Genomic DNA, 18977 nt, shown 5'->3' with positions numbered 1-18977 from the left:
GACCATTCATTTGGGCGGCTGTTTTCAAAATCTGGGCTGCGCTTTAATCTGAAAGGTATTGGGAAAGCGTTCAAAGTTTTTGGCCAGCGACATGAGCAGAGCTGGGCTTTAGATGAGTTTAGACTTTTAGGATGGGTTGGGGTGGGGAAGAAACTGGGGAGTAGAAGGCAGAGTTACTGGAAAGGGGGAGAATGGACCCTCGAAACGGTTTTACCCATCTTCTGTCTCTTTCATTTCAGTCCATCCCTTATCCCGGCGGGTTTTTAGTTCAAGCTCTGCCACTAACTAGCTGTGTGACTTTGGATAAATCATCTTATTTCTCTAGCCTCCGTTTTTTCATTTGTAAAACTAAAGGGTTGGTCTGGGTGATGAAGGTTCCTTCAGCTCTGCAATTCTTTATCTTGTCATTTTGGTGAGGAGTATCACAGCATCAGACAATTAGTTATATATTTTTAAGTTATCTTCATTTGTAATTTTTTAAGAAGTCCTAACATTTTATTATGAAAAATTTCAAACATACAGAAGAGTTGAAAGAATTGTATGGTGAACATCCATTTTTATTTAGTTTTAAAGTAGGTGATACATTGGTAGGGTTAAAAATGAAAAATATAAGGGAATACAGTGAAAATCTTTCCTCCCACCTTTCCCTTCTACCCAGCTCCCCTCCCTCGAGGCAGTTAATTTTGTGTATCCTTAAGATGCTGATGCAAGCAAATATGTTTATACATCCCCCTATCCCTTTTTAAAATAAGACAAATGCCAATATATTAATATTTTTACAGTTCAGCACCTTGCTTTTTTTTTCACGAAAAAGAAAATATATCATGGGAGGATCATATATGTATTGCTAGTATTAGAAATGGTAGGTGTTGAAACCTAGGCTCAGAGAAGTTGTGACTTGCATGAGATCATAGAACTTGTTAGTAGAAGTTCCAGATCTAGAAATCATTTCTCTTGACTCACAGGTCAATGAAGAACTAGTACAGATACAAGCTTTATATCACATCAGTGGTCACATAGATTGATTTTTAAAAAAACATCCAGGAATCTCACTGTGTGTATTAATATTTATATATAAAATTCTTGTTGTCTTAGCAAGAGCCGGTGAGGGCATTGGACTGGAGAGGGATTTTGAGGTACATTGGTAAGAAGAAAGAAGTCTATTCCTGAGCAATGAACATAGAGAATGGGGTGGAGGGTAAGGAGTGGTATCTTAAACCAGGAAGATAAATTGGGATTGTGAGAGCAAAGTAAGCTTTTTTTTTAAGGCTGTTAATGGTTGTACCAGTTACACCATTAAATAATTTCTTCTTTTACAAACTCTTACTTGATGTCCTTATGTGATAGTTTTTGGAAATAGCATAGACCACACACACCCCATTGCCTAGTTGATAATATACATTTATCTAAATCCTTCCAGGAGACATACCTTAATAAAAAGGTCCATTTGTTTTATTATGGAACTTAACAGAACATTATGTTTATTTTTGAGAAGGACAATGGAACAAAAATATAACATTCACAGCTGTATGCTTAAGTGCTTTCCTGTTTTGTGGTTTGTATTGATCTGGCTTTCATTTCTGCATTGATTTTAGGAAATCTGGCTAAAAAACTTTTTTTTTTTTTTTTTAGCAAGAGCCCTTTATTCGTAATTTTAAAAGGATAGATTTTAAGGTATGGGTAATTGTTCCAGTGAGACAATTATAACAATAATTTAAAGCATCTTCTTTCCACCCTGTAATTATTAAAAACCCTTTAACTGCACAGGCTGTTTAAAATTTTCCTTTAACTGTTTTTTTCTCGTCTTAGATTTTCTTGGCACCTGATTTAGTGGCACAAGGACCATTTTAGCTTATTCCTTTCCTTTTGGCCTTGATCTCAATAGCAAAGTTGCCAAAAAAAATGAGCTCCAGATGGGTGAGGTGCCACTATGCTTTCACTGAGCCCTCTTGGTAAGGTGCTGTTGGTGTTGCAACATTTCAGTGCATTACAGCTTGGCATTTGAGAGCTATCGTCCATAAATCCAGGTTACTCATGCTTGAGGTCACTTTTAGCAATATCTTTTATTGCCACAGCTGTCTGTTAACCTAAATGCTCCTTTTTTTTATTTTTATTTTTTCCTGATTGCTGTTTTCTCTTTTACTAGGTGGCTGGTTATAGCGGTTGGTCTGGTCCGAGCATACCTGGCTAAGGGTAGCTACCATAGCCTTTATTATTCAATTGAAAAGCCTTTGAAATTCTTTCAAACTGGAGCCTTATTGGAGGTAGGTCCTGAGATTTATTGTTGTTATTGATTTCCATTGGTATAAAGAAAAACATGCAACTAAATTGTATTGAAGTAGCATACCCCCTTTGGATTCATGTTAAATTTTGAAATTTTGCCTCCTCACATACTAAAGTGTTGATACCTAGGCTTTTTGATGTTCTAGATTGGGTAAAATCTCATTTAACTTAGGTTACCTTGAATGTATTTTATATTTGACTTTTTTGGGAAATCAACTGAAGCAAGCTTATATTAGGATTTTTAAAAATTCTAGGGACATCCTGGGGAAGCACTGGCAAAATCAGATGCTTTCAGGGTTTATGTAATAGAAATAGTGAAGTTGGTGGGTGTAGGATATTGGAAGTGATAGATAGAAGACATAATAGAGAGCCTGTCTAGAGGCGTCCAAATTTTAAAAATTTAACAAAAATGTATTGATTTCCCTGCATTAAGGGCAATGTATATCCAGCCCTCTCTCTTGGGGTAAGTATAGATTAGGATTTTGGAATTGCAAGGGACAAAAACCCAATTCAAACTATTTTAAGCAAAAAAGGAATTTTCTGGCCTCTGTAGTTGATACAGATACAGGATTAATTTACAAAGAAACTAGCTCAGGAATGAGAACCAAGGAGTTGACACTGCCAGATTCTCTTGCTTTCTCTCATTTCTGCTTGTCTGTTTCTCTTTGAATGTTGGTCTTGGGCTCTCCACATGGTGGGAAACAGGGAGGGTGTTTATTTTTTGCAGCGTCTGTGTCACACAGTTTCCAGGGAGGATTCTGGTTGGCCCTACTTAGACTATGCCAGTGATGTGAGGTGCTTGATTAGCCAATCTTAGGACACATGCCCATTCTTCTGTCCAAGGGACTATAGACTTTGCTTATGGAAAAGAGGGATGGGGATAGCTTTGGGCACACAAAATCAATAGCTGCCATAGTTCATATAGTTCATTATGGTGAAAAACCTTCAGATTGCAGGGAAGATCTGGTTCATTTTGCTTAGCCTCCAGGCAAGACCATCATAACATTTATACTTTACTGGCAACTTTTAAAACCTGAACTGTGGAATGATACTTAAGAAAAAATCATTTATCTCGCTGGGCACGGTGGCTCACGCCTGTAATCCCAGCACTTTGGGAGGCCGAGGCGGGTGGATCACGAGGTGAGGAGATTGAGACCGTCCTGGCTAACACAGTGAAACCCCGTCTCTACTAAATATACAAAAATTAGCCGGGTGTGGTGGCATGGGCGTGTAGTCCCAGCTACCGGGAGGCAAGGTTGCAGTGAGTTGAGATCACGCCACTGTACTCCAGCCTGGGCAACAGAACGAGACTCTGTCTCAAAAAAAAAAAAAAAAATTCTTTATCTCATGAAATGAAGTGTGATACCTCTACCTTTCATTCTCAATTTTTTTTTTTTCTTGAGACAGGGTCTTGCTCTGTCGCCCAGGCTGGAGTTCAGTGGTGCCATCATGGCCGTGGCTCACTGCAGCCTTGAACTCCTGGGACCAAGCAGTCCTCCCACCTCAGCTTCCAGAGTAGCTGGGCCCACAGGCTTGCACCACCATACATGGATAATTTTTAAAACTTCGTAGAGACAGGGTCTCCCTGTGTTGCCCAGGCTGGTCTCAAACTCCTCGACTCAAGCAATCTTCCCATCTCAGCCTCCCAAAGCACTGAGATTACAGGCGTGAACCACTGCACCCAGCCCACTCTCACTTTATTTATTTATTTTTTTGAGAGAGGGTCACTCTGTCACCCAGGCTGAAGTGCAGTGGTGTGATCACTGCTCACTGCAGCCTTGACTTCCCAGGCCCCAGCCATCCTCCCACCTCATCCTCCCAAGTAGCTGGGACCACAGGCGTGCACCACCGTGCCTGGCTCATTTTTATATTTTTGGTAGAGGTGAGGTTTGGCTGTGTTGCCCAGGCTGGATCCACTCTCACTTTCTAGATCAGAAAGTTATCCATTTTGCTTTTGTTTTTTTCTCTTAGAAGGCAGAGGAATTTCTTTTTTTCTTTCTTTCTTTTTTCTTTTTTTTTTTGATACAGGGCCTTACTCTGTTGCCCAGGCAGGAGTGCAGTGGTGGGATCTCGGCTCGCTGAAACACAGAGGAATTTCAATAGTGTCCAAACTTAGGCATTTTAAGTAGGTGGTATGATGAAATGAGCTTCCAGCTGGAAGCCTGAGTACCTTTTTATTTTAAGTATAATAGTTTTCCCAACTGACTCTATAGATTTGGGCAAGTCTTTTCTCTCTTATCCACCTCCTTTTCATTTGTAAATAATTAGGTTAAAGTAGATTTCTAAAGTCCCTTACTACCCTAACCATTTGAGTGTGAGGAAATTTTAACAAATCCTAATGTGAACCATTTTTTAAACTTAGAGGCTTGAACTTTTTTTGGAAGTGGACACTAGTAAATAAGTAGTACTTTCTCTTTCAGAGCCTTGGCCAGTACAGTTCCCACAAGCTACAGAGAAGCAAATTTGGAGTCAAGACCATCAGACTCCCAGTACTTGATATAGTAGGGGGTTGTCCCCACTTGGAATACTTCAATAATTTAAAGAGGTTTCTATCTCTTTAAGACATCATAATATTAGGGCTGAGCACAGTGGCTCATGCTTATAGTCCCAGCAATCCCAGAGCTTTGGGAGGCCAAGGCAGGAGGATCACTTGAGGGCAAGAGTTCGAGACGAGCTTGAGCAACATAGCAAGACCTCATCTCTACAAAAAAAAAAATTTTTTTTTTTTAGCTGGGCTGGGTGGTGGGTACCTGTAGTCCCAGCTACTTGGGAGGCTGAAATGGGAGGCTTGAGCTTGAACCCAGGAGTTTGAGGCTGCAGCGAACTATGATTGCATCACTGCAATCCAGCCTGGATGACAGAGTGAGACCTTGTCTCAAAAAAAAAAAAAACTGGGTAATGTTAGAAGTATAATTTTTAAAATTTAAGTATATCTTATGGAAGGTAGGGACATTAAACAGTGTCATACTTTAAAATCCACTCAGGAACCAAGTCTTAGACTTTGAAGGATTAGCCTGTTTATCCTTACAGAATTTTTAATAGGGATTTAGGAAAATATCTTGGATTTTTGGTTTTATCTCTGTTATCCCCACTAAGAACCAATTAAGTGACAAATCCTGGATTTGATTTTGGGAAAAGGTCTGTGCATAAGGAAGTGAAGACTCCCAGGAACATGCAGGCAATTAACGTTGCAAAGGTCAGTGATGGAAGTAATCCCTTGGACTGGGCGATAGAGCAGGCTTGCTAAAACCACAATTTCTGTGGTTGAGGAGTTTTTCATTGCCTACCCCATCTACACTGTAATAATTAGATGTGTGTGGTATTGTTTAATTACACATAAGTTATCCTGATGGGAATTATTAGTGTTGACATATATCCTGTTTACAGGAGGAGAAAATGAATCCAGGGAAGGCAGCTACTCATTTATATCTCTTTATGCTAAATGTTATTCTTTATTAGGTTCTGTGGGAGTTTACTTAAAAAGGAAATCGAAATTACTTGTTCTCCAATTTCACATCTTCTTAGGAAAATAATAACACTTTGCTTTTTAAAAGACATAAAAACATTTACCAAGCAAGTACAAAGGAGCATGTAGTAGCGAGGTACAAAAGGAAGCCTGGCTGAGTACCGTGGCTCACACCTGTAATCCCAGCACTTTAGGAGGCTGACGTGGGGGGATTGCTTAAGGCCAGAAATTCAAGACCATCCTGGGAAACATAGCGAGACCCCATCTCTACAAAAAATTAAAACATTAGCCAGGCATGGTAGCACATGCCTGTAGTCCCAGCTAATCAGAGACTGAGGTGGGAGGATCACTTGTGCCCAGGAGTTCAAGGCTACAGTGAGCCATGATCGTGCCACTGCACTCCAGCCTGGGTGACAGAGCAAGACCCCATTTCCAAAAAAAAAAGTATCTATAAATAAAATGCTACTCATGGATAAAATGTGGTCTATGGATATAAACATTCATAAAATTAATAAAGGCAAATGAATTACTGATATATGCCTGGATAAATCTTGAAAAAATGCATGTGAAAGGAGGCAGATACAAAAAGTCACAAATAGTATGATTTCATTTATAAGAAATATCCAGAATAGGCAAATTCATAGTGACAGAAAGTAGAGGAATTGTTGGGGGCTATGGGGAGAGAGAGTGGGGTGTGACTGCTAATGGTACAGGATTTCCTTTTAAGGTGATGATATTGTTCTTGAAATAGTGGTGGTGGGTGCACAACTCTGTGAACATATTAAAAACCACTAGATTGTACAGTTTAAAATTGTGAATTTTGTGGCATGTGAATTATATGTCAGTTTTTAAAAAACGAGTTCCTCTGTAATGAGCTGTGGGTGTTTTCTACTTTATTCAATTTTTGGAGTCCATGATATTCATTGATAAGGCAGATGTTATCTTTGCATATTTGTCAAGTATAGTTAGATTAAAAATTAGTGGACTAATGCAGTTATGGTAGTTTAAAATTGTGTCTGAGAGAATTTGGGTTTCTGAATATCTTTGGTTAACATAAGACTGTAATTATAGCAAAGACACTTTCTTTTTTTTTTTTTTTTTTTTTTTTTTTGAGACAGAGTCTCGCTCCATCGCCCAGGCTGGAGTGCAGTGGCGCGATCTCGGCTCACTGCAAGCTCCGCCTCCCGGGTTCACGCCATTCTCCTGCCTCAGCCTCCCGAGTAGCTGGGACTACAGGCGCCCCCCACCACGCCTGGCTAACTTTTTTTTGTATTTTTAGTAGAGACGGGGTTTCACTGTGTTAGCCAGGATGGTCTCGATCTCCTGACCTCATGATCCGCCAGCCTCGGCCTCCCAAATTGCTGGGATTACAGGTGTGAGCCACTGCGCCCGGCCAAAGACACTTTCAAATACTCATGACTGGATATGCCTCTGTGATTGACAGTGAGATTTCAAATGGGTTAAAGATTGCTCTGCAAAGAGGTTAACTGTTGAGATTGATACAGGCTATCTTCAACATATGTACATTGCTGTATATGACATTTACCTACCATTGTGCATCTGGGACTTCCTGATGGACCACAGGAATTCCCTTTTCTTCCCATTCTCTTCCAGATCTTTCTTCTACTTAAAACCCCTTATCTACAAAAATGAATAAACAACCCAATCTCATTTCTGATCGTGTCCTAGAATTGATCTAGGGCAGGGTCTGGAGAAGTGGTGGGAGACAGCAGACAGCTTTTGTTAGTCTCCTAACCCCACCACTTTCTCAGCCTCATCTGTGTGTTCCGGTCTCACTCTGCAGACCTCACTTCACAATGCTCTTGAGATCCTTTAATGAATAGGAAACTGATTTTGGGTATTTCTATAAAATACAGCAAAGTCTTAGAAACTTGCAGTGTCCTTAAGAAGAAAGATCCCTTCTTATCTCCCTGCCAGTTTTTCTTTCTTTATGGCTCAAACACTAACTGATTTTTGCCATGGAGGTATTGTGCTTCAGACTGCTTTTGTGAACTGGTTTGAGGACATAACCATTGTCTGTTATATTTTTCCTTCTTGTGGAAACATTCTGATTTCACAGTAATAGTCTCAAAAAGGAACTTCTGAAATGCAAGCTACATGCATGTGTTAGGCTCCTTTTATTCTGGACCCATTTTGAGGAAACACATCTCTAAAAGAGGCTTTTGAAAAGCAAGCAAGAGCAAGTCGTAGTGTAGATATCTAACACAAATGGGAATGACAACAAATCCCAGAAAAACCAGCTTCTCAAACAGTGTGAAAACCAGAGGAAAACTCTAACTTGATTAAAATTAATAAGTGTCACAATATTAGAAGGGAAGAGGGAGCTGGAAGGAAACAGGAACCCACCCACACAGGCCTCACTGCTTGGTGACTCAAGCAAACAGAAGCAAATTGATGTGGTATTCAAAGAGGTGCAATAGCTAACATCTGTAGAAGGGAACGTACTGAAATTAAAAAAAAAAAAAAAGAACTAAAAATATCAGTGGTGGCAATATAGGGCACGAAGGAGCCACAGTGCAAGAAATAGGTGATACTGAAGATTCAAAAAAGGCGGGAGTTTCCACTCACATTCTCATATAAAATCAATTGCAGAACAGAAGTCATAGGGAAATTTTCAAAGTTCACCATGTAAAAGAAACATTACAAAACATTATAACAGAAAAACAATATGTATAGAACCAATGTATCTAGAAAACCTGATGAGGGTGTATAAGCTTTCAAAAAGTAAGACTACCAGAGGAAGTAGAAAAGGTTGGAATATACAGCTTATGAATAATCAGGGAGAAAAGTTATAGAAAACTTTGCTGAACTGAAAGGCCACCTCACTATGGTTAGTGAGAGTTTATGGTGTTCCACAACAAAAAAATTTGTTCCCTTCCTGAGTACTTAAACAATTTCCAGTATAAAAGAGCAGATTTTAAAATGTAATAGTTAAAAACAACTTGGGACCTTAAACTTGAAAGAAGAAAAAATCCCTGTGTAGTAGGAAATATTAGGTTCCTGGATAACAGACCATGCAGTTTCCTACAGCTGGAAACATTTTGAAAACACTTAGAAAAGCTAATGGAACTTTGAAAGCACCTTACCAAAGAGTGTTTAACTTTAATCAGAGTAGTTAGCTGTTATCAAAGAGTAACTGTTATATAAATAAATAAAATTAACCAAGTTTTCAGACTAGCACTGTCCAATAGGACTTTCTGCAGTGATAACGTTGGAACGCTGTCCAAAACAGTAGCCACTAGTCACTTAAAATGTGGCTAGTGGGTCTGAGAAACTGAGTTTTTAATTTTATTTACTTTTGGTCAGGAGTGGTGGCTGACACCTGTAATCCCAGCACTTTGGAAGGCCAAGGTGGGAGGATCGCTTCAGGCCAGGAGTTCAAGACCAGCTTGGGCAATATAGCAAGACCTCGCCTCTGCAAAAAATTTAAAAAATTTAAAAAATTAGCCGGATACAGTGGCGCATATTAGTCCTAGCTACTCGGGAGGCTAAGGCAGGAGAATCGCTTGAGCCCAGGAGTTTCAGGCTGAAGTAAGTTATGGTCACTCCACTGCACTCCAGTCTAGGAGACAGAGCAAGACCCTGTTTTCCAAAACAAAAAATGAAAATTATTTACTCTTTATTTAAGTTTAAATAGGCACATATGGCTAGTGGCCGCACAGTATAAGCCTTTAGACCACGGTACAGAATGCAGTGTGATCATGTGGAATCCCATAAGATATTTCAGATTTTACCAGGATAGAATGAAGTGGGAAGGAGGATAAACATAACGATGTAAATTTTGTATCACTCCAGAGTTCATAAATTTTTAAATTGATAATAATGAGAATAGTTATATGCTGATGTTTTCAGATTAGGAAAATCAATAGAGAATAAAAGCACAATTGCAGATACTGAAAAAGGTATGGAAGAGTATATATCAAACTGTTAATTAGAGCTTACCTCTGGAGGGGCGTGGTATTTTGGGGCAAGGGGGGAGTAAAAGATTACCACTTTTAATATACTTTAGTATATATTTATATATCACTTACATGAAACATATAATTTTTAAAAATAAAATTCTATATTATATGTAATTGAAAACAAGATGAATGAGGAAAATAAGATTTTAAAGTTTTTTGAAAAAGGAAGACAATAGGCAGCTTATTTTATTTTTCGATTTAAAGAGAAATAGAGTTTTACATCTACAAATCCTGTTAATTTTTTTAATGGCAGGAGAATAATAAACCTATAGCATAATAGAGTATAGTAAAAATACATCATTTTTTATGTTTATGCAAATGGACTGATTAAATTTATCAAGATAAAAAGATGAAATGATGGTTACTGGTTAAAAACTAAAGTCTAACAATCTGTTGTTTATGAGACTGACTTTAAGTTTACTAAGGGACAAACCAGCTTGCCATGACCAAGTGTCAAGAAAAGCAGGACTACCCAGTTACAGCATAAGATAAAGTTGATTTCGGAGCAGAAGCTGAAGAGAACCTTAGTTCACAGTTTGTCAGTAGCAAGAACATGGGAGACACATGTTGGTGAAATCATATGATGAATGAATGATTATCTGAACAGAGAAACAAAATATGTAAAAAGCTGGCAGAAATGCTATAGAAGTTAAAAAATAGAATTGTTCTTAAGAGGTGTCACGGTTTGGGTATGAAGACTTGGTTTTGCCATTAATTAGCCCTGTGACCTTGATCTTAACCTCTCTCGCCCTCAATTCATTATGTGCAGTGAATACACTGGATTAGGTGACCTTACATTTTTCCCCACTTTTAAGTTCTGTGAGACTTCAACATTTCACTATCAAAATATGAAAATTAAGCAAATAATGAGTTAGTAAATTATAGGGGTGGAAATAGCAAGAAAGGTGAAATTAAGTGATAAAGGAAAAATAATGATAATTGAGGAATCTTTTTACCTCTTTCGTCCTTAAAAATTGGATGTAAAAGGATTTTGAAAACATGTTTGGAGTCTGAGGGAGCCCAGTGAATAACCAACACCCTTTTGCTTGTTTATGTTCTGAACATTGAGCAATAACTCAAAGGAGTTACATAAGGATCCTAAAAATCACCTTTATTAGTGATAAAGGCTGAGGACATGCTTTAGTGTGCGAGTCAAATGGGTTTGCTAACTGAACTCCACAGTTAGACTCACCACTCACCCTGTCCTGAGCAGCAGCAGATGGGCTGTCTTAGAAGAAACCATGAAAACTTGAGGTTCTCTATGAAACCTCTCTAGTGGAGCTGAATTGAACACACCCCATTTATTCTTCCCAAATTTACGCTCAAATGAGTCATCCTTTCCAGAGGTAAAGTAATTAAAGGAGACTAGTACTATGTGGTGGAAATCCATCCTCATAGAAACCAGAAGAGAGTGGAAAGGTGTTTTCCCCCAGTAATAAGTACTATATATTCATTGTAGAAAAAATTCAGATGCAGAAGAAAATGCATAGCAGTCATAATCTAAAGATAACCACTGTTAACATTTTGGTGTCTATCCTTGAAGACTATCTTATTATTATTATTATTATTATTATTATTAAGTTTTAAGCAAGAATGAAATCATATATGTGTAGAATATGATAATTCCTAAAACAAATCAAATATTGGTAGATGTAACTCAAATTGGTTATGGACCTCTGCACCGTAAAACAAGTGTGGTGGACATGTCTGTGGAGCTGCCCAGCTCAGCGTATCCTCTCTGGAATTTGTCTGGTTCTCAAGGCTGGACCCTTAGCAGCTACATCTCTATTCCCTGACTCTGCATCTTAGGCCATAGCTGGCTGATCCAGGGGTGCGTAACTGACCCAGAGTGGGCTAGTCAGGTTTTTTTTTTCCTCCCAAGAATTTGGAATTTTGAATTGAAAGACAGAGATGGGGAATCACTGTAGCTGAATCACATTAAGTCCATGGGCTGCAGCTGAGGTCTTGAAAGCTGCTTGGGTTTCTATTCCCTTTGAGACTTGTTAAACTTTTTGGGGCTTTGTTGTTATTGTTTTACCTTGGATTAAAAATGAAATTGAACAGAATTGTTGGTAACCTACAAAAATAATTCCTCTAGTTCAAATTTTAGAAACTTTGAAAAGATGTTTCCAAGTAATTTATTGTGCAAATGGCATTTTTACATTGAGGTTGAATTTTAAAACTAAAATCAGTTTATTGCCAGTGGAAATGGAAGGGACACAAGAGGAGAGAGGAGTTTATGGTTCATATTTTCTTTTCTTTTCTTTGAGACAGGGTCTTGCTCTGTTGCCCAGGATGGAGTGCGGTGGCATGATTGTAGCTCATTGCAGCCTCAGCCTCTTGGGCTCAAGTGATCCTCCTGCCTCAGCCTTCCAAGTAGCTAGGACTACAGGCACATGCCACCAGGCCCAGCTAGTTTTTAAAATTTTTTGTAGAGATGGGGGTCTCACTGTGTTGTACAGGCTGGTCTTGAACGCCTGACCTCAAGTGATCCTCCTGCTTTGGCCTCCCAAAGTGTTAAGATTACAGGCATGAGCCACTGTGCCTGGTGCAACATGTATTTTCAAGGGAGATTTTGAATATGGCAAGTCATCTAATTTTTTTTTGATGAGGTGTGCTTATTCTTGTCCAGTGATTCTTGGTGGACCTCAACAAAGCAGTGCCACTACTTCACTTCACCACTTCAGAGTGCATTTTGGAAAATTGTGAGGGTATTTCAATTGCCACAATGACTGGAGATGCTACTGGCTAGATGTCCTACGATATGTAGATAGTCTAACTTCATGAAGATTTGTTCTGCATCCTCCTTGGCTTCTGCATATCTCCCCAGGCCAACCCCTCTACAAATATAAATGGACCATTTTGTAGTACATATTAATGCTGAAAAATCTTCAGGAAAAATTGAAAAGCTTATTAAGTTAGAAGAAGGTTGTGGTCTTAGTTTTTGTTGCTGTAAAACAAAAATACCACAAACCTGGCAGCTGTGAAAACAATGCTCATCGATTAGCTCACAGTTCTCTAAGTCAGAAGCTGGGCTTGACTGGGTTCTTTGCTCGGGGGTCTCATAAGATTGAAATCAAGTTGTCAGCCAAGCTGGCTGATTTCTTATCTGGAGGCTCCAGGGGAAGAATCCACTTTCAAGCTCATCCAGGTTATTGGCTGAATCTAGTTGTAGGTGTGAAGTCTGCATTTCCTTGCTAGCTGTCAGTAGGAGGTTACTCCTCATTCCTAGAGGCTGCTCTCCAGGCCTTGCACGTGACTCCCCTGCAGCTTCAAAGCCAGAGTGGCCTGCTGAATCCCTCTTGTTCTTTGAATATCTCTGACTTCCCCTTCTGCCACCAGCCAGAGGAAACTGCTTTTAAAGGGCTCATCTGGTTGGGTCTGGTCCACCCACATAATATCTGTATCTTCAAATCAATTGACTTGAGACTTTAATTACACTTGCAAAATCCCTACACTGCAGTACCTAGATTGGTGTTTGATTGAATAGCCAAGGAACAGTAATTGTGGGGGATCGCCTTAAGAATGCTGCCCTACCACCATCATTGGTATGAAGCGAGAAGCTTAAGTGAAATGAAGGTATTGTCTCAAAATAATTAAGTAATTTATTCTCTCTGCACATTCTGTTCTGTAAGCATTACAGCATTTCTAGTTTGCATATTTAGTTGAAAAGGATTTCAGCGCAGTAGTGAAAATCATTGAAAATCAGTTTTGAGATTCCTGTTTAGACTTCAATTATTAAATTATTGGAGACACATAATATGTAGGGATTTCATTGGATTTCTTTAATATAGACTAATATTTCATATTATTGCCTGTGTGTGTGTGTGTGTGTGTGTGTGTGTGTAATGGTATGAAATCTAGGTTGTGAAATGTAAATTTTATTTTGGGATAGCTCGTCTTCTGTTTTGTCCTAAAAGTATCGCCTGTTACACAATGGCTTTATTGCCTCTTGCATTACAGTTTTTTACATCTAATTCCTCTCCTATTCCTTGTTGCACCATTTAAAGAATACATTTTCAAGGTCTTTTTACAGACCATACACTGATTGTATGTCTCAATAGGATTTCAAGGCAGAAGGATAGATTTTCTGTGATACCTTCCTTCGACCTCATCCCATGACATAACCTAGGAGATTATTTAGATTATTTTGACACTTTATAAATAAATAAGACCTAGCTGATTTGAAATAGTAATGTACTCCTTCAATTTCTCTACTTAATTGTTACTTACTTTGGCATGTTATTCCAACTTTGTATAAGGTTAGTTCTTTATTTCTATTATTAATACTCTTTTTTCCAAGTATTAGGCTGTACCTCTACATCTGCCCTTTTATTTTCCTGTGCTTGTCCACGGTGGTTTCTGTTACTCTAATTTTTAAATCCAAACTTATCATAACTTACTATGTACATCTGACTGCATCATTATGTCCCCATTTACAAGTTGAAATACGTATTTTGAAAAATAAATTACTTTCTTTTTATTTCTTCTTTGCATATCAATTGGGACATTGTATTTATTTGCTTTTGAAAATTTTGTGTAGATAGGTCGTTTTATCTATGAATTTCTTTTCAGAATGGTAGAGGAGGCATTATAAAATATGTGTGATTAAAAAGGGGAGAGTGCATCTGAGGACTGAGACCTACTGTTCTGTCATGCAAAGAAGACATGCTAGCCATTCATTGCTGTGTGTCCTCTCCTGCAGTGTCCTGTTGCTAATCAGATGTCTTTTTTTTTTTTTTTTGAGACGGAGTGTTGCTCTCTTGCCCACGCTGGAGTGCAGTGGCGCTATCTCGGCTCACTGCAACCTCTGTCTGCTGGGTTCAAGCAATTCTCCTGCCTCAGCCTTCTGAGTAGCCGAGACTACAGGCATGCGCCACTACGCCCAGCTAATTTTTTGTATTTTTAGTAGAGATGGGGTTTCACCATGTTGGCCAAGCTGGTCTCAAACTCCTGACCTCAGGTTATCCGCCTGCCTCGGCCTCCCAAAATGCTGGGATTATAGGCGTGAGCCACCATGCCCGGCCAGTCTGGGTGTCTTGCTGCATACATGGATAGAATAGGTTCTCTGGGCCGGGTGCAGTGGCTCATGCCTGTAATCCCAGCACTTTGGGAGGCCAAGGCTGGCGGATCACTTGAGCCCAGGAGTTCAAGACTAGCCTGGGCAACATGGCAAAAGCCTGTCCATACAAAAAATACAAAGATTAGCCAGGCGTAGTGGCAATTGCCTGTAGTCCCAGCTACTCAGGAGGCTGAGGTGGGAGGATCGCTTGAGTCCAAGGAGGTTGAGGTTGCAGGGAGCTGTAATTGCACCACTGCTCTCTGCCTGGGTGACAGAATAAGATCCTGTGTCCAAAAAAAATGAACAGGTTTTCTGTCTAGGTACTGTCATCTGTCTTCTTGTTTCAAAGAATGTTTTTCATTCCCCATTTTGATCTAGATCTGTCTTTTAGTTCTCCTGAACTTTGCAGCAGGAGGTGTAGCTTATCATATTTACACTTTAGTATCTACTTAACAGTGTTTTCTATTGAAAAAGACTGTAAGATTTGCAATGTGGTAATTATTTTGTTCTCCTGTCAGTTACCAGCAACATTGTGCAGCTTGATTTGGTTTTTTAATCCAATCTCCCCACTTCCCTCCCCCACAAACTGAGTGAAATAGTAGTTTTTGATAAGGCACAGAGCCTTATCAGGCTCAGGCATGTTTTAGATAAGCTAAGTCTTGTCAAGTCTGACTCTGTAGATCTCTCATAACTAATGCACAATGAAATAATATGATAGAGTAGAAATAAAACCTAAGTTCTTGGTCCTGACCATGATTTACCGCCCTGGGCAAGTTGTGTGGCTTCTCTGAGCCTTGGTTTTCTTGTCTGCAAGTAGAGATTTTCTGTCCTGCCTATCTGCCAGGTAATTGTTAGGATCAAACAATATAAAGACTGCTAGAGAAATGTAAAAATTCTGAAATGCCCTACAGTAGCTGTTAGGTTATATCATCTAGAAAAGCTTTGGTCATTAAATCAATCTTATAAATGGCTTCAAATTACTTTTTTGCCACCACCACCACCAGAGTTAAATCACTGCTATATAAAGGATGAGTTGGAAGGGGATTTAGAAGGACTTAATTTGCCAGTTGGATGGCCATTGAGATGGAGTGGAGATGGCAGTCTCACTCAAGGCACTGGAAATAAAAATGGGGAAGACAGACCCCAGAATCACCAGCAGGACTTAGAAACTGGTTGTACTTGAGGATGAGGGGAAGGAAGGACTGTTGAACCCCAAAGACTGGGAGGCTGGTTATCAAGAGGCATAACGGGTGGAGTGGAAGGAAAGCGTGTGCTTCCCACTGAGGCTGTGTTTGAGCCGCTGCTGTGGCTCCCAGATGGAGCTGTCCAGAGGCAGCTTGGAATGTAGGCCCAGATCCCCAGGAGACAGGGTTGGATTGGACCAGAGAGCACCTCTGCAGTGAGATCATTGAATGAGGCAAGATGGGGACTGAGGGTGGAACTTAGTAGAATGAATGTCTGCATTGAAGGGCCTGCCAGGCAAGAAGAGCCAACAAAGGCCCTTCTCACCCCGTGTTCCGGAGTCCATGGTGGTTCTGTTCTATAGCGTATGGGACATGGAGATGCTGTACACTTATTGCTCTTACAAGTTTGTGCATTATAAAAGAGCCCTTGATATCTGATAAGCCACTGAGTGGGAAGAGTAAATCCTCCTCAGAAAACCCTTCAAAGATACACAAACTAAAAATGAACAAACAAACAAAACTGAACAAGAATTTACATTTTGTTAAATAGCCTGTAGCCAAGTTTAAAAATGGAATGTTCATTTTTCATGTTTAATACTGCTGGCAGACGCTGCTCTATTATTACTGAAACATTAGTTTATATGAAATAAAACTTTAATATCTTGATTCTTACTAATTCTCCTATTTTTTCCCCTTTTTTCCTCTAGATTTTACATTGTGCTATAGGTAAGTATGGATATTCCCCCCTACTATGTACAGTGAATTCTGCTTATTTAAAAAGTCATAGATGATAGGCTTGATTGATTTCTGTTAAATATTGAAAAAATGAAATGATTTAGTCATCATGTATGAAACTGCTGAAATTAGAGTGACTTTCAGTTTCTGAAATCATAGGTACTATTTAGATGTTATGACTGAACATTTTATTAAAGTTCACAGCTATTTTGTTCTGTTAATTTAAAAGAGGTGTCTCCCACCTTCTCAGTGTAAGGGTAATAGAAACATTAGCATTTTTGTAAAAATGTGGCTGGAGTTCTGGTGCTGGGCTGTGTTGAAAAGCCCTCTCTGTGATCACTTAAATGGTATCATTCTCTCTCCTTATCTTTCAAATGGGAGTATTGCGTACCTCCCAGGTGAATATTACATGTTTGTGAGAGGGATTAAAAAAGTACTAAGTATAAAGGGTTATACAAATGTAGGGGATTTCTACTAAAAGCAGATACAGTATGTTTTCTTTTTCTTTTTTGGGGAGGGGCGAGTCATCAAATATTGCTGTGGAATAGAGGCATAACGTCTAGTTTGGGGTGGCTAGAACCTTCTAATTGAATAAAATCCAGTCTTGGAAAGTTGATAGACCCCATAGAGCAAGCCCGTAGTGATTGCTGTGCACTCCAGGTATGTCTCCCAAAGGGAGGATTTGAAGTTGATACTTAGAAGCACTGAAAGTCAAAAAATTTGAGAACTGCAAATCTACACCGTTATGGCCCCATCAATTTAATCCATAACTAAAGTGGGTAGTTGCTATATTCAGGGAAACTTACAGTTCAGATGAGCACACAGGTAGAGAACACCAGACTGTCCACTGTGGGTCTAGCAGAGGTCACTGTGATATCTGGCTCCATTACCTTCTTTTTTTGTTGTTTTAGGGACAGGATCCCAGGCTAGAGTGCATTGATGCGATCATAGCTCAGCCTCCTGAGTAGCTGGGATTACAGGCGTGCGCCACCATGCCTGGCTAATTTTTGTATTTTTAGTAGAGATGGGATTTTACCATGTTGGCCAGCCTGGTCTCAAACTCCTGGCCTCAAGTGATCCATCCACCTTGGCCTCCCAAAGTGCTGGGATTACAGGCATGAGTCACCACGCCTGGCCAAGAACCTTATTATAAAGAATTGCACCTTGGGCCAGGTGTGGTGGCTCATGCCTGTAATACCAGCACCTTGGGAGGCTGAGGCAGGAGGATCACTTGAGGCCAGGAGTTTGAGACCAGCCTGGGCAACACAGGGAGACCCCATCTCTACAAAAAATAAAAAACGAGCCAGGTGTGGTGGTGCATGCCTGTGGTCCCAGCTACTCAGGAGGCTGAGGTGGGAGGATGGCTTGAGCCCAGGAGGTTGAGGCTTCAGTGAGCCGTGATCACACCATTGCATTTTAGCCTGGGAAACAGAGTGAGTCTCTGTTTAAAAAATAAAAAAAAAGGATTTAAAAGATTTGCATCTCTGCTGGTTTCCCACTTCTTACCTGGGATTACGGGTAGAGAGTCCAGGGACCCCCCTCAAATGATGTGCAAATTTTATATGTATGTTTCTGTGTTTATTTGGAGGGGTGGGTAGGGAGAGAATCCATAGCTTCAATTAGATTCTCTGAGGAGTCTGTGATTCCCAAAAGGCTAAGAAATACTGCTTAGGACCTTTGAATGGTAGATTTGAAAGCGGCTTGGGGGCTCATCTGTCCCGTGGTCTGCTTTCCCAGAGAAAACTAGTGATCTGGCCCAGCTCGTACAGCTGGTAAATGGGGAAGCTCATTTGGAGACAGGTCAGTCTGACACCTGCCTGATTTCATTTTATGATGAATGGGTATTAAACTTTTGTGCAGTCTTACACGCATTTCCTTTTTAGTCCTTTACAATTTTGAAGTGAAAAGTTTTATCCTTTCATAAATGGTTAAATAAATCTTAAGCACATCCTAGCAGATTGGGGGATATATTTGGCCAGAGAGTTCTGGAACCTCTCAGGCCTTCTCCACATGACTGAACCCTGCCTCATTCTTCCTCAACTCTCTTAACCTTCAGCTGTCTCTGTATAACGCTCTCAGATGTGTCTTTTCCAAGTATCTTAGCCGGTTCTGGCTGCTGTAACAAAATACCATAAATTGGGTAGCTTATAAATAACAAAAATTTATTTTTCACAGTTCTGGGGGCTGGGAATTCCAAGATCAAGGTGGTGCTGACAGATTCCCTGTCTGGTGAGGGCCTGTTCCTCATAGATAGTAGCTTCTTA

General features: G+C 39.7%; 1 protein-coding gene across 2 annotated transcripts in view; it reads left to right on the top strand.

Moving 5' to 3' along the window:
* Positions 1-18977, top strand: part of HACD2 (3-hydroxyacyl-CoA dehydratase 2) — a 93484-nt gene that overhangs the window by 1045 nt on the left and 73462 nt on the right. The window contains exons 1-3 of one of the 2 annotated variants that reach the window (XM_063704118.1): positions 37-55; positions 2147-2264; positions 16686-16704. Coding sequence is in view for 1 of the 2 variants with exons in the window: in XM_031009816.2 (XP_030865676.1) it covers positions 2147-2264; positions 16686-16704 (137 nt within the window). In the remaining variant the exon portion in view is untranslated. Of the gene's footprint in view, positions 1-36; positions 56-2146; positions 2265-16685; positions 16705-18977 lie in introns of those variants that run through there. The other variant, XM_031009816.2, reaches the window with a different exon arrangement.

Source organism: Gorilla gorilla, chromosome 2 (genome assembly GCF_029281585.2).
Source record: "Gorilla gorilla gorilla isolate KB3781 chromosome 2, NHGRI_mGorGor1-v2.1_pri, whole genome shotgun sequence".
In the NCBI taxonomy this organism is placed as follows: Eukaryota; Metazoa; Chordata; class Mammalia; order Primates; family Hominidae; genus Gorilla; species Gorilla gorilla.
Note: the sequence above shows the minus strand (reverse complement) of the source record. Positions and strands in the feature narration are given on the sequence as shown.